This window comes from Aspergillus terreus, genomic scaffold, assembly GCF_000149615.1.
Source record: "Aspergillus terreus NIH2624 scaffold_9 genomic scaffold, whole genome shotgun sequence".
Lineage (NCBI taxonomy): Eukaryota > Fungi > Ascomycota > Eurotiomycetes > Eurotiales > Aspergillaceae > Aspergillus > Aspergillus terreus.
Genome location: NT_165932.1, coordinates 1,069,496 through 1,083,364, shown reverse-complemented (window position 1 = coordinate 1,083,364; position 13,869 = coordinate 1,069,496). Strand labels below are relative to the sequence as shown.

Here is a 13,869-nt window from a genome sequence, read left to right as displayed (position 1 = left end):
TGATACAACCCATTCCATCTATGTACACACGACGCTATAAAAGCGTCCTGACGCCGGCACGACTTGCTGGAACCACCACCGGCACCCCCAAGCACTTTTATTAAAAGACCAGACAGAACATTTGACTACCATCATGCAGCTCCTACCAACCGTCATTCTTACACTGGCGGCCGTGACATCGGCCCAACGGAGCATTCCCTGCGTCGTGGGACACTACTACACCGGGAGCGTCCTCCGATTCCACCATCGTAAGTGCTGACATGCGTCTCCATGAACCCTTCCGCATATTCACGACGTATGAAGACTTCCGAGTTGTCGACCTTAATGCAATTTACCAATGCCGACGTCCGTACTTTGCGCTTCTGGTGCAGCGGTGTGGAGTGGGAAGATGCTACTATGGAAACTGCGAGTACTGGTGGGACCGGTTGCTGGAGAAGCCGATGGAGAATGACTCCTCGCCTGTCGGAGGAGATGGGATCGCTGCGGTTGAAGACAACGAGTTCCAGGAAGAGATCCAAAATTAGAGGGGTTGTCCGTCTCTCAAGGAGCGGTCGAATAGTGGAGGAGATATTTGGATTGCTACATAGTAGCTCTATCTTGAAGTAGTGAATGATATCGGGATTCACGACCTACAGGTGCAGTATGCTAGATATCGAAATATGATTGTTGTGTCAGTGCACCTAACCTCCATGACAAAGGCACAAGCTGGAGGGCGAATTTCTGGCGTACACCACAGTACTAAAACATCGAGGCCACCGAGCTTAATAGATGGGTATTGCTATATACTCGCTGTACAGACCCAGTCATCGCCCAAACCTCTTTCTATGCAAACCAATCTAAGCTAATTTCATGAAAATCATAACCAAATACATGATACATCCGCTTTCGAACCACATCAGCTCTATGCGCGGCCCACAGCCCCTAATTTTGTCTTCCCATAAGCCCCTCCCTTTGATTTCCTCAGCTCCAACGCCCGGCGATACGGCGGCGCCGTAGGCGGCTGAACCGGGTCCAGGCTCACATGGCCCGGCGGGAGGGTGTAGCTCGCATCCGAATCCCAGGACGACAGATCCCCACAGGCAATGAAAGACGGAATCCACCGGTTCTCGACCGCGAACTTTTCCGACACGGGTTTGTAGGCAAGGGGTTCGGGGACCGACGACGTGTGCGAGTCCTCATGCAGCATGCGCGATTCCTGGCCGTTTGCCGCGTCTGCAGCCGAGACAGCTGTCATCTTCGTCACCGTCTGGCGAACCGCTCCAGACTCCTCGTCCATGACCTCTACGCCGAGGTTGCCATTTCCAGACACTGGGCGCGGCACCGCTGCGCCGCCAAATACCGGGTTCTTCAGTGCTTCCATACCGACCACGCCGTCGTGGATGGCTGGGGGAATGAAGCCTTCGCAGACCACGAACGATTCCAGACTGCTTGCCCGACTGCTCCTCGGCTTTGCGACGCTGACTTTCTCGAAGACGGTGCGCAGCTGGGCGTAGATGATGTCAACGTCGCGGCCGCGGAAGATCTTGGCGACGAACTTGCCTCCGGGCCGCAGGACGCCCAGGGCGAGGTTCAACGCGGCGTAGAGCAACTGCGACTGAATGTAGATGTCAAGGTCGTGCAGGCCGGTCACGTCGGGCGCACCGTCCGAGATGACTAGGTCGACGGGGTGTGGGGGTCGGAGAGCAGAGGGCGAGGCGGATGAGGAGTCGTAGGCATCGGGGTCCAGAGCACGGAGGAGGAGAGGGATGGTGGATGGGTGGGTGATGTCGGCCTTGAGGGTAGTGATGCCCTCGAGGGGCGCCATGGGCTGCAGGTCAATCGACACGATCTTGACGTTCTTCCGGGGCTTCAGCTCGGCCGTCTCTGCATGCGCCTCTGCCATCTCGATGTCACCGTCCGCCGCATCGTCTTCCCCGCTCTCGGCCTTCGCCAGCGCTTCCTGCTCGCGGCGTTTCTTCTCCACCCAGGCCCGGCGGCCAAAACTCTCGCCCTTGATCAGGACCCGGCTGAGAACCTGACTCCAGCTGCCCGGAGCTGCGCACAGATCTACCACTCGGGTTACTTTCTCCGGGTTCGCGTGTTCGAATAGATCGAACTGCTCGTCGATCTGGATCAGCTTGAAGGCGGAACGGGCCCGCCAGTTTTGTTCCTTCGCCAGGCGGTAGTAAGCATCGCGCTTGTCTTTCGACGATTTTCCCATGGTTTCTGAGAGGTTGCGACGGGGATATGGTCGTCAATGGGCGAGAGAAGAGAGCGGAATTTCCTGTTTGGTGGGGCTGAGATAAGATTAGCAGAAAAAAGACCCCCCAAAGGCGGAGAGGCCCGTGTTTTTTTCTGCCGCCTTTTTTCTGCGCCTCCGCAGCACCTTTCTCCAGCTCTCACTTACTCGTCACCTCACGAATTTCCTGTGTTGCTCATTTTGCTTGTTCGCCGAGAACATGGGCCAGAAACGTCAACGCGACCAGAAAGGGTCTGGGTTCCAGTCGAAGAAGCGCAAGCGTGGAGCGAATTCCAGCAATGCGGACGACAAGGACGACGGCTGGGACGGGATCGTTGGAGTGGAGGACTTGAATTGGAAGGAGGTCGCCCTGCCCGATCGACTCGACGATGCTGAAGGATTCTTTGGCTTGGAGGAAATAGAGGGTGTCGATATTGTGCGACCCGAGGGAAGCGGAGAGATCCGGTTTAAGGTATGGTTACTACGTGGCTGCGCTTGCGCTTGGGACTTGACTGACGACATACAGGCCAAGGCTGGAAAACCAAAGAAGTCGATACTGAAGAACAAAACCATCCCGCAAGAGGATAAGACCTTTGACGACGAATGGGAAGGCTTCAGCGATGGAGAGGCTGCTCAAGAGACTACAACAACGGAGCCGACAGAGGAGCCCGTGCAAACTACAAACGAAGAGACTGAAGTGAAGGAGAAGAAGGAACCGAAGAAAAAGGAGGCAAAGAAGGAGGTCAAGAAGGACGCGAAGAATGCCAAAAAGGAGCCGAAGAAGAAAGACCTGCCCTCACAAAAAGACAAAGACATCAAACCTGGCTTGTCCTTTGCGGCGCTTCAAGACGCGGAGGAAGATGATGGTGTGGACATTTCCGCCTGGGAATCTCTGGGTCTGTCTCCGGAGATCCTCAACAGTCTCTCGAAACTCAAGTTTTCCTCACCGACAGCTGTTCAGAAAAGCTGCATTCCTCCCATCCTTGACGGCCATGATGTTGTTGGAAAGGCCTCAACAGGATCCGGAAAAACTCTAGCCTTTGGTATTCCAATCCTCGAATATTACTTAGAGAAGAAGCGGAGGGAGACCAAGAACAAGGACGATAAGAAAGAGACGTCGCCAATTGCGTTGATCCTTTCTCCCACGCGAGAACTCGCACACCAATTGGTGAAGCATATTGGAGAGGTCATCACCCACGCCCCTGGTGTCAACGCCCGTATAGCCCTCTTGACCGGTGGACTGTCAGTCCAGAAGCAGCAGCGCTTGTTGAACGGAGCTGACATTGTCATTGGTACACCCGGTCGAGTTTGGGAAGTCCTCAGCGGGGGCCAGGGCTTGATCAGCAAAATGAAGGAAATCAAGTACCTTGTTGTTGACGAGGCTGATCGACTTCTGAGTGAGGGTCACTTCAAAGAAGCCCATGAGATCTTGGCTGCTCTCGATCGGGAGGAGATTAACGACTTCCCCGGCGCAGAGGAGGACGAGTCAGATGATGAGGATTCCAAGACACAGCGACAGACTCTGGTGTTCTCCGCCACTTTCCATCGAGACCTGCAACAGAAATTGGCAGGCAAGGGCAAGTGGACGGGAAGTGATCTGATGAACAAGCAGGAATCGATGGAATATCTTCTGAAGAAATTGAACTTTAGAGAGGAGAAACCGAAGTTTATCGATGTGAACCCTGTGTCGCAAATGGCCGAGGGCCTGAAGGAGGGAATTGTCGAATGTGCTGCGATGGAAAAGGTACAGTCTGCAGACACGTTGTCAATGGATTTCACACTGACATTATTTCAGGATCTCTACCTCTACACTTTGCTTCTCTACCACCCCAAACACCGTACCCTAGTCTTTACGAACTCGATCTCCGCCGTGCGGCGCCTCACTCAATTCCTCCAGGCTCTCCAACTCCCCGCCCTTGCCTTGCACTCGTCGATGGCCCAAAAGGCCCGCCTCCGGTCTGTGGAGCGTTTCTCATCTCCGACCGCCGATCCTAGCACAATCCTCGTTGCAACCGACGTCGCAGCCCGTGGTCTAGACATTAAGGGCATTGACTTTGTCATCCACTATCACGCTCCTCGTACCGCAGACACCTACGTTCACCGATCCGGCCGCACAGCGCGCGCTGGCGCATCCGGAAAGAGCGTTATCATCTGTGCCCCCGAAGAAATGGTCGGCGTGGTGCGACTCGCGGCAAAGGTGCATGCAAACATGGCCAACGGCAAACGCCTTCCGCTGGAATCCCTCGAACTGGACCGCCGGATCGTCTCCCGTGTAAAGCAGCGGGTGACACTCGCCGCACGCATCTGTGACGCCAACATCGCCAAAGAAAAAGTTTCCGCGGAAGACAACTGGCTCAAAAACGCCGCCGAGGAACTGGGCGTTGACTACGATAGCGAAGAGTTTGACGAGCGCCAGGGGCGTGGACGAGGCCGCGGGCGGGGCCGTCAGCAGCGCGAACGCCAGGCCAGCAGCATCAGCAAAGCCGAACTGGCTGGCATGCGCGCGGAATTGAAACAGTTGCTTTCGCAGAGAGTCAATGTTGGTGTCAGCGAGCGGTATCTGACGTCAGGACGGGTGGATATCGAGGCATTGTTGCGTGGGGAGGGCAATGCGTCTTTCTTGGGCCAGGTTGATCCTCTGGGGTTCTAATTGGGTGTTTGTATGTCTTAGAGATACCAGCGGTGTGTACATAGAGCTCATTAGAAGACAGTTCTACGATTTCCTCTTTCACAACCAGCACTTTAAGCTCATCAATTCCGTTCTTACGTTCTGATTAACTAAATTAGATCAAAGCAGCCAAGGCTAACGTTGCTGGATCCTCCCAGCATTGGACAATCACCAATCCTCCTCTTTCTCATCCAGATCCTTGTGGATGTGGTAAGTAGTCCGGACCTCTCCGCAGTTGTAGCAGAACTTGGTACCGCAGTAACACCTAGCCACATTAGTCCCATCACCCCCGAACTGCAAATAGAAACTTACATCATGTTATACTCCTCTCCCTCCAGTTCCACCATAATCCCACAACCGGGACACTGCATCCACATCTCATCATCGGCCAAGTCGAGGAGGTCGTCCGTGCCGTCACTGCACGAGAACGAATGCGCAGGACGCAAGCAGCGCGGACACATCTCACACGCCCCAACATGTCTCGAGCCCTTGCACTTGGTGCAGGTCGTCTGCACGCAGTAGTGGCATACGTGCTGCTGGTCCCGGAAGGTATCTGAGGGGAGGTAGTGCCCGCATGGCCGGTTGGAGCAGTACGTCTTGTTGGCGTCGCGCATCTCGGCCGCTTTGTCTTCGATCCGCGAGACGAGCGTCCCGTCCAGCAGGCGACGGGCGGTTGCCAGCGGGATGGCAGCACCGCAGCACTGTGGCGGGATGTAGTACATCTTGTTCGCGGCCGCGGCGAACTTGCGAGTCAGACAGTGCTGGCAGTACATGTGGGCACAGGATAGCTTGGCCACTTGGGCTGTGGCCCCGCATGAGTGACAGGTGCCGGAGCTGTGAATCTCCGGGCGACTGGCCTTTTGGGCGCGAAACGCGGATTTCTTTGTCTTGGAGAAGGTAGAGCCCATGTTGAGTGTTGTTGTTGCTTGTTTGGTTGTGGTGCGGTGGTTGGTAGATGTGAGTTGGAAGGGAGACCCTGTCTGGGGGTTTTAATGCAGGGATGGACTACGACTACGGTCATCATGGAATATGCATATGACGAGGTTGTGACCGTCAGAGCGCTCATAGTCATCTCGCTCAGGAACTCATCTGAGGCGGTTGCATCCATGGTCCGCCATGCCGAGTCGGAGTGAGTCTGGCCCACTGGGTCCACTCGGCATGCCGATCGACCGGGATTGTCGAATCCTCCGTCTGGACTGTGCAGTTAGAACGTAGATCCTAGGCTCTGTAGAACTGGTACATCTCTTCGGCATACACGGAGTATATAACAAAAATAAGCATAAATTATGACCCTCTTAAGCTCATCTCTACGCCCAAAATAGGCCTTAAGTATATCCTTCGTCATAGTCCCATTGGCCAGACCAGACCCAGATACCCAGACGGCGCTCTGATTGGCCTCGCAACGGACCATATTTCCACGTGGAGACCGGCAGTGGGGATTCCTCGTTCGATTTTCGGCAGTTCTTTTTCTTTTTTCTTTCTCTTTCTTTCTTCGATCATTCTGTGCAGCTCATACTCATACTTATCCTCATCCTCTTCTCCCTCCCGAGTCACCTGTTGCAATCAGACTCCCTGTGACAGCCGTGGACGCTACAGCCCACATCTATACACCATGTCCCGCCTCGCCAACTCCCTCCTCCGCTGCATGCGCAGCTCAACACTCTCGCCAACACCCCTCAAACCAAGCAGACTCCCTATCTTATCCTACGCATCCATCCGCACCATCCGCAGCGCCGCCGCCGTCGCCCAAGACCCTCACACCTCCAGCAACACCGCCTCCCCGCCTCCAGCCAGCAGCACAATCCGCCTCGCCGACAACCCCCACCACCAGCAGCATCAACCCACAGAATCCGCCATCGACAACCTAATCGCCGAGCTTCCGCTCGTCCAGTCCCTCCGCCGCGACCCCTCCTACACCGAGTCGCGCCCGCACCGCGCCATGAACCCGACGCACCGCCCCTCGCACTTCGTCGCAGGCACGCTATCCGGCGCGCACAAGATCACCGTGCCGCCGTTCGTGTGGAGCGCGACGCAGCGCAGCGCCGACTCCGGCCGTCCGCAGACCCGCCTCGTGTCTGTCTTCCATGTTGGCGCGCAGCTCTGCGGACACCCCGGCTTCGTGCATGGCGGCCTGCTGACGGTCATGTTTGACGAGGCGTTTGCGCGCTGCGTGGCGACCTCGTTTCCGAGCGGCCTCGGCATGACGGCGAATCTGAATGTGGATTTTCGAAAGCCTGCGGTGCCGGAGCGGCTGTATGTGCTGCGGGCGGAGACGGTCAAGGTCGAGGGGCGCAAGGCCTGGGTGGAGGGATCGTTGACTTCGTTGCCGAGGCGTGGTGAGGACGGTGAGCCCGTTGTTGTTGCGGAGGCGCGGGCGTTGTTTGTTGAGCCTAAGTTTGCGGATGTAAGTTCTCCTCCTCATTTGGTGGGTTGCTTTGGTTGTTTGTGCTGACGCTTGTTTTTTAGTCCATGGTGTCGTTGTATCGCCAGTGAGGCTGGTGATGATTGATCTGAATAATGATTTGATGTCGCAAAGCATACGCCTAATACAAGATAGACCATAGACATAAACATAGAATAGACACGATTAGAGACAATAGACAATTTGTATTGACCGTTCCATTTCTATCTAAAAGCTGTCAAATAATGGTAGACTCCATTCCCCGCCAGACACGCAGTACAAAAATGAAATGAAAGTAATAAACCCGAATGCAAACCTGTCGATGGAAAATACATATTTGCTCATGTCTTCATGACAATGCCCCCGTAGTTGATAGTGGATGCTGAAATGTACTGCCGGTGATAGTACTAAAAACCAAAGCCATCGCTTATTTCCTTGCTTCTGATTAAGACAAATGGAAAGCCCCCTGGCCCTCCTTGATGGCAACCGCCAGTCGCTCCCGGAGGACATCCAGACTGCTGTAGTCAGGCAACTTCAAGTAGTTGACACAGGTCATGACACTGGGAAGGTAGTCGTCCGGGGTGTATGGAGGTTCACTTGGCCGACAAACAACGGTGAAGATTGGCGTGAGACTCTTGAAGCCTAATCAAGTCACGTTAGCATCCAGACAAAGGCCGTGGGCGTGGGGAGCCTTACCTCCGATGGGCAGCTTCGGACTTCCAGTAACAAATTGAAGGAAGTCTCTCCGCTGTTGCGTGTTCAATTCGCTCATGGTCTGGAGGAGATTGCGGACACTGCGGCTGTCCATGTTGAAACCATGGTCGGCCTTGATGGAGTCCATGAGGGCTATCATATCGTTAGTATCCACAGAGGTCATAGCCGGGTAGGAAAACTTACTCTCGATACTCCAGTCTTCTTCAGACCGTCCAAAGAGCATAACAAGCTCACTCGGAGTGAACGTTCGCAGGGCAGAGTATGGGAAGACCTGCGAGAATCCAGCCCGGAACGCCTCCATTTGCCGCTGGACACCACTGCCAAGAGTCATGTCCACGACCCGGTCGAGATACAAGTCAACGTTGTCCATAGTCACTGGGACATTCGAACCATTTTCCACAAGCTCGATGGCAGGGTAGCCGGGAAGGGTAAAGTCGAGACTCAGATCCTCAACGCTGACTCCATCGACTTCAACGTCCCGCAACGCCTGCTTCTTTTGCGCATCCGAGAGTGTCCTGTTCCTGACAATCGCTGTCTTCGCATTGGCGAAACGCTTCAACAGAAGCAGGGAGTTGGCCAGATCTTGGTCGACCGCTTTCACGGCACCGAGCGACGGCGCCACCGAAGACGAGCTGTGGGCAATTCGGAAGAACGCAGGATTGAAGGAGATATCAATGATGCGGGAGTCCAGCATCGATCGTGCAACGAATTTTCCAAGGACCTTGAACAAATGGAGCTGCTTCTTGCCTGATTCAGAAGCAGCTTGGGCGTCGCTCATAGGCGCCGGGAACAAGCCACGTTTGCCAAAGGCGTACTCCTCGCTATTGAGGCAATCATTCTCTCGCCACATTTTGAGCTTCTTCTTGGACAATTCTTTGGAGACCGTAGAGTAGAATTCGAGAGTGGGACCAAGACCCGTCCCAACTTCCTCAAAGTACTCTACCTCCAAGACACTAGGCGAGGATCCGTACAGTTCCATCACTTTCATGGCAGACTCCAAGATGCGATTTCGGGATATCCGCACCTTTTGACGCTGAAGCCGCCCCAAGAACGGCCGGTCGTCGCGACGATGGTCGTTCCGATTGTCATCCCCATGCTGAGAATTGTGCCATCGCATCATAGCCCGAGAGTAGCCGAATGCGGTTGACTGAAGGAAAAGGTGCCGCGTCTCAAAAGGGAATAGGAAGGGGAAGAGCCGAGCAAGGTCTTCACTCCAGCTAGGGAGACAGCTGCTTGCCACAATCAATGGTTCTTCCAACTGTCGGTTCAGTTTAGCAGTAAGCTTGGTGTTGATAAATTGGGCCAGCGTCTCAGGTTTCAGGCCGATTAATTCCTTGTTCTCAGCAATGATGTCGTCCAGAGTGGCATTCATCTCATGCAACACGCGAAGAAGTTGCAGGATGGATGCATTCACAGAATCTTGGTTCAGGGAAGGAGGCATGTCTTTATCGCCTTCTGCAACCGACTCAGACTTGCCTGGGAAGAGACCCGTTGGTTCAGGGGGTGAGGGGCCAGGAACCCGCCTGAACTTGACCGTATGGACAGCAGCCCACACATTTCTCGCAGCAGGACCTGACTGTTGTCTGTTGTGATGGACAGCGCGATAGACGGTTGTCTCATTGGAGATGGGCTTTCCATCCACACTGAACTCAATATGCCAATCAGAAGGGACAGAAGCCATAGCGGCAGCGTATGAAGAAAAGGGACGACCTGCCATGGCCAAAGAGCCACTGCCCATTGGGTTAAGGCCGGAGCCAGGGGCAGCTGATGAAGACTTTGAAGCTGGTGTGTTCTGAGACGGGGTGGCGACACGGGTTCCATCTTCCTTCCGTGCCGTGACTTTGCCAGTGGAAGCGACTTCCATGTTGACTGCCGTAGGATCATGGACATTATCATCCGAGAGGTCGTCATCCAGATCATCCACAATCGCATTCAACTCTTCATCATCGCCCTCTTCGTCTTCATCTTCCTCATCGCTAAGCTGTCGTTCATCTGCGCATTCCAGAGGCTCCTCGGCATGATCGTCAGTTTCCGAAGAATGGTGATGCCGAGCAGATCGTCTAGAACGGGATCCCTGTTCGCGACTTTCAGCAGAGGTATCTTTGTTATCAGTCCGTGTTTCTTCTCCGCGCGTCTGTCGTTCCGTACTCGTCGACGCCGGTGGTAATGCGGGAATTTCATTGCCCGGAAAGTCGGCATTTCCAGTCAGTTGGTCGCGAAGTCGGGCCGCATTAGCGATCTGAGAAAGGATCGTATCTCTGTTACGAGATGGCCGAGGTCGGTCTGACAAGCTGATCCGGGGGTGAAGGAAATCCTCCAGAGCTTTGAAAGTAGCAATAGCGTGTATAGAGACCATAATGTTGCGGTAGGTTCGTGGGATGTCTGATTCCTCATCCGCAACAAGCTTCAGCCGCAGTTGCTTGCCAAGCATATATGTGGCATTGCTCCGAGTGTTCTCCAACGAGTTGTGGCTGACCGTGATCACTTCAAAGTGCTCAGTCCGGCTGAGCAGATCTTGCAGCTTTTGTATCAGAACACTGAAGGGCGTGGTGGCAGTGCTCTGGCTTTGAGCTTTTGCAGAGATGGCAGAGCCCATGAATGCTTCGAGGAAAGCAGCGCGAGCCTCCCGATTGGATGTTGATGAGAAATCACCAAAGACATCCAGCAGAATTTTGATGACCCCAGAGTTGAGCAATTCGGAACTGGTGATGCTTTCCAGCGCATCGCCATCGAAATAGCTGGCCAACTTTTTGAAGAGAGCCAGTCCGTCACCGCTTCCATCACCAAGGTAACAGGCTTCAATGTCCGCTGCAAGAGTCTGCAATTCAGTGAGGATTTCCAAGGCCTTTCCCCGCATGTCCTTGCCCTGGCTGCGTTCGTATGCCTCAACAAAGGCGCGGGCGTCACGCGTCACAAGATCTTTCATGGCATCATCCATTCTCGCCAGGACCACCTGCCCAGAGAAGGAAGATGAGCTTTCGGATTCGGACATATCATCGTTGTCTTCGTCATCTTGCCCATCGTAGTCATCCTCATTATCATACTCCATGGCGTCCTGGTCGTCGAGGATGGTATTCTTGCTGGAGGACTCCGGTGCGGCAGTGGACTGAGCTGCTGGCTGCGCGTCACTGGAAGTGTCCATTGCAGAAAGCGAATCTCGGGAGGTTTTGCTTTGCTTGTCAGTGGAAAGGGGTGCTTCAGCCAGCTTGAAGATCTCGGATACAACGCCTTCACGGTGGAACTGGTACTGATATACGTGCTCCAGGCGCTGGAACAGAAGCTCAGCACACCGAAGAGCCGAAGACACAAGCCCGGGGTGGTCTTTCTGGGAGAGAATCGCCGCTAGGAAGGAGGCGTAGGGCACGGTGCGTAGAGCTTCTTCGATCACAGTGGCATCTAGGTTGTGCAGCATTTTGAGTTGAGCAATCAGAACCTTCTGTCGAACTTCCAGGTTGACTGTGCTCGAGTAAGCATCAGTGAGCGTTGGCAGCAGGATCATTGCGAAACGCTTCAGTTCAGCTTTGCATTCCATCAGCAACGAGCGGCGTTTATCCGCTGATTCCCTGGCCTTGGGAGACTTCAAAGCAAGGGTGGCGTCGTTGTCGAGGGATGGGAGCCAGCCGTCCGACTGAGGGCCCTGACGACCGGGAACACCAGGTAGAAGTTCACAGATGACGTTCAGAGTTTCGAAAACCTGCTCCCTGGGCCGGTGGATCAACGCTTGCATGACGAGAACGCTATCCATCTTGACAGTCGTATCCTCCAGGTTTTCTGGGGGTGAGACGCCTGTAAGAATCTGATACAAGGTGTCGACAACATCCATCTTGAGAAGCTCCACCGATAGCCGCGGGCTCGCTTTTGAGGTGATGGCCAGGACACGGAGGAACTGCGTATGGATGTGAGGCCCAATCAAATTGGTGGTACCAGGTAGCAGAAGACGCAAGACGGCTCGCAGCATTGCTGGCTCAATGAGTTCCTCTAGCTTGTCCGGCTTATGTTTAAAGCTTTCCACAATCCGAGAAACGCAGAGACAACCTTGCTCCACAACCTTCGGGTCGTTGCTAGAGAGCACATTCAATAGGGTGGGCATGACATCTCGCACAACCGGGAACGAGTCATGGGAGAGATTCCTGCAGCAGTTTGCCGCGGTTGTCACTGCCGTGCGTTGAGTACTGGTTGGGAAGAAGTCGAGATAGGTCAAGCAAGCCGTCAAGCCACCCTCCCGTACAATGGAGGCCGGGAAGTCCACCGATATTTTCGCCAGTGTCTGTACACAGCGATTAGTATACTTGTCCTGGTATGTATGAAGGCACAGGGGATATCGTCAACTCACACTCAGAGCTTGCTCAGCCAGATCAATGAACTGGATGTCCAAAAGCTTTTGGCACAGGATTGGCACAGCTCCTCCATACACCACATTGGCCACCGACCCGCGCAGAGCTTCCATCAAGTTGGCCAGACAGCGACATGCCAGTAGCATGATTTCGGGGTTTTCTTCGCCGAAATCGTTGGGCTGCATCAAGGTGACCAGTTCCTTTACGTATGGGTCAGGCGAGAATTGCCCGGAAAGATTATCCTCATTTGATACAAGCAGAAGATCTGACAGCTCTTGCAGAGCAATCAGTTGAATGGATGGGTCCTCCTTCATTTTCAAATTGGACAGAATCTCTCGCAGGCGAGAAGACATGCCGGACATCATGCCGCTCAAAGCGCGAAGGGTGCTCTGAAGTCCCAGGGGGCTGCGGGAGCCGAAAAGGCTGTTTTGAAATAGGTCTCCGTCATCGTCATCGTCTTCCTCGTCAACCCCGGAATGGTTTATACCATCATTGCTATCACTCGGTGGGGAAGAATCCTGCTCCTCGCTAGGCTCCCGGTCTTCCAGGTCTTCTTCCGCTTCTTTCATTATTACGTCGGCATTGGATCGAGTTGAGCGTTTCTTTTGTCGACGTTGGGGAGACTGGGTCGAGAGTGGATCTGTGATAGGAACTATGTGAGTAAGACAACACCAAATCGAATCAAATCTGATGAAGGAGAATCCCTCACCTTGGGACACCTTTCCATTTCTGCTGGACTTCCGCCTAGAGGCCGGAGGGGACGTAGTCTGGTTCCTGGAAGATTCCTCCGTGGGGCGCGAAGAGGGACTAGTCATACTGTGTTAGTCGATGATATGAGTGGCAAGGGCTCCATTGATACTCACCCTGGTTGGGACATAGCTGTGCGATTTCGAGTACCACGACGAGCGGCAGCAGGAGCGGCGGCGGGTGGGGGAGACGCTGCACGCCGCTGTCTCTTTGCTCTCCGGGGCGGGGAGGGGGGATTGGAGTGTCCCGGAGCGTCGGTCGATCGATCGGTTCGTGCAGGGGCTTTTCGTTTCCGAGCAGGGGCCGAGCCAGCGGCGGAAATGGGGGGAGAGGGACCGGAGCTAACGGGGGGAGGGTCTGCAACTAGTCTCGCAGCCGAACGAGTGACTCTGCGTGACATGAGAGTGTGAGCAGGTGTTGGTGATGATGCGAAAATGTGTGGGAGGCGAAGGAGGGGTGGGGATGGAGTTGAAGATCAAAAGACGCGAGGCAATTGCTAAGTGGCAAAGGCAGAAGGCCAATCCCGATACGTAGCATGCAGGAGATAGAGGGGATGCGGGTCAGCCCGAGCAACGAGCAACTCTCAGCAACGAGGGATTTGCTGTAATGCATGGGCCACACCCCGGCCGGGATGCTGTGCTACTGCCTTGTACGGAGCCACTCAGACGGACGAAGGGAAGTCGTCAAAAGGCGACGCAAGTTGCAGGAAAAGAAAGATCTTCGGGTATGTACCTGGCGGCAGAGGTAGAAGCTCCAGCGGAGGATGGCACAGCAGATGAATCCTCAA

General features: G+C 54.5%; 5 protein-coding genes across 5 annotated transcripts; 2 read left to right on the top strand and 3 right to left on the bottom strand.

Annotated features, from left to right (window-relative positions):
- Nucleotides 1–158: 158 nt before the first annotated feature.
- ATEG_06650 (tRNA methyltransferase TRM7) lies at nucleotides 159–1,882 on the bottom strand (the record flags this gene model as incomplete). The annotated part of the gene is made up of 3 exons (XM_001215828.1): nucleotides 159–629; nucleotides 686–778; nucleotides 1,022–1,882. 3 exons carry the CDS (start codon nucleotides 1,880–1,882, stop codon nucleotides 159–161), a joined length of 1,425 nt encoding a protein of 474 aa, XP_001215828.1.
- Nucleotides 1,883–2,438: 556 nt separating this feature from the next.
- Nucleotides 2,439–4,868, top strand: mak5 (ATP-dependent RNA helicase MAK5; the record flags this gene model as incomplete). Its single annotated transcript, XM_001215827.1, has 2 exons — nucleotides 2,439–2,690; nucleotides 2,745–4,868. 2 exons carry the CDS (start codon nucleotides 2,439–2,441, stop codon nucleotides 4,866–4,868), a joined length of 2,376 nt encoding a protein of 791 aa, XP_001215827.1.
- Nucleotides 4,869–5,054: 186 nt separating this feature from the next.
- ATEG_06648 (uncharacterized protein) lies at nucleotides 5,055–5,794 on the bottom strand (the record flags this gene model as incomplete). The annotated part of the gene is made up of 2 exons (XM_001215826.1): nucleotides 5,055–5,151; nucleotides 5,199–5,794. 2 exons carry the CDS (start codon nucleotides 5,792–5,794, stop codon nucleotides 5,055–5,057), a joined length of 693 nt encoding a protein of 230 aa, XP_001215826.1.
- Nucleotides 5,795–6,498: 704 nt separating this feature from the next.
- Nucleotides 6,499–7,379, top strand: ATEG_06647 (PaaI family thioesterase; the record flags this gene model as incomplete). The annotated part of the gene is made up of 2 exons (XM_001215825.1): nucleotides 6,499–7,290; nucleotides 7,353–7,379. The coding sequence occupies 2 exons, from the start codon at nucleotides 6,499–6,501 to the stop codon at nucleotides 7,377–7,379; spliced, it is 819 nt and encodes a 272-aa protein (XP_001215825.1).
- Nucleotides 7,380–7,880: 501 nt separating this feature from the next.
- ATEG_06646 (HECT-type E3 ubiquitin transferase UFD4) lies at nucleotides 7,881–13,482 on the bottom strand (the record flags this gene model as incomplete). The annotated part of the gene is made up of 5 exons (XM_001215824.1): nucleotides 7,881–7,921; nucleotides 7,984–8,133; nucleotides 8,185–12,268; nucleotides 12,335–13,142; nucleotides 13,199–13,482. 5 exons carry the CDS (start codon nucleotides 13,480–13,482, stop codon nucleotides 7,881–7,883), a joined length of 5,367 nt encoding a protein of 1,788 aa, XP_001215824.1.
- Between the last annotated feature and the right edge of the window lie 387 nt (nucleotides 13,483–13,869).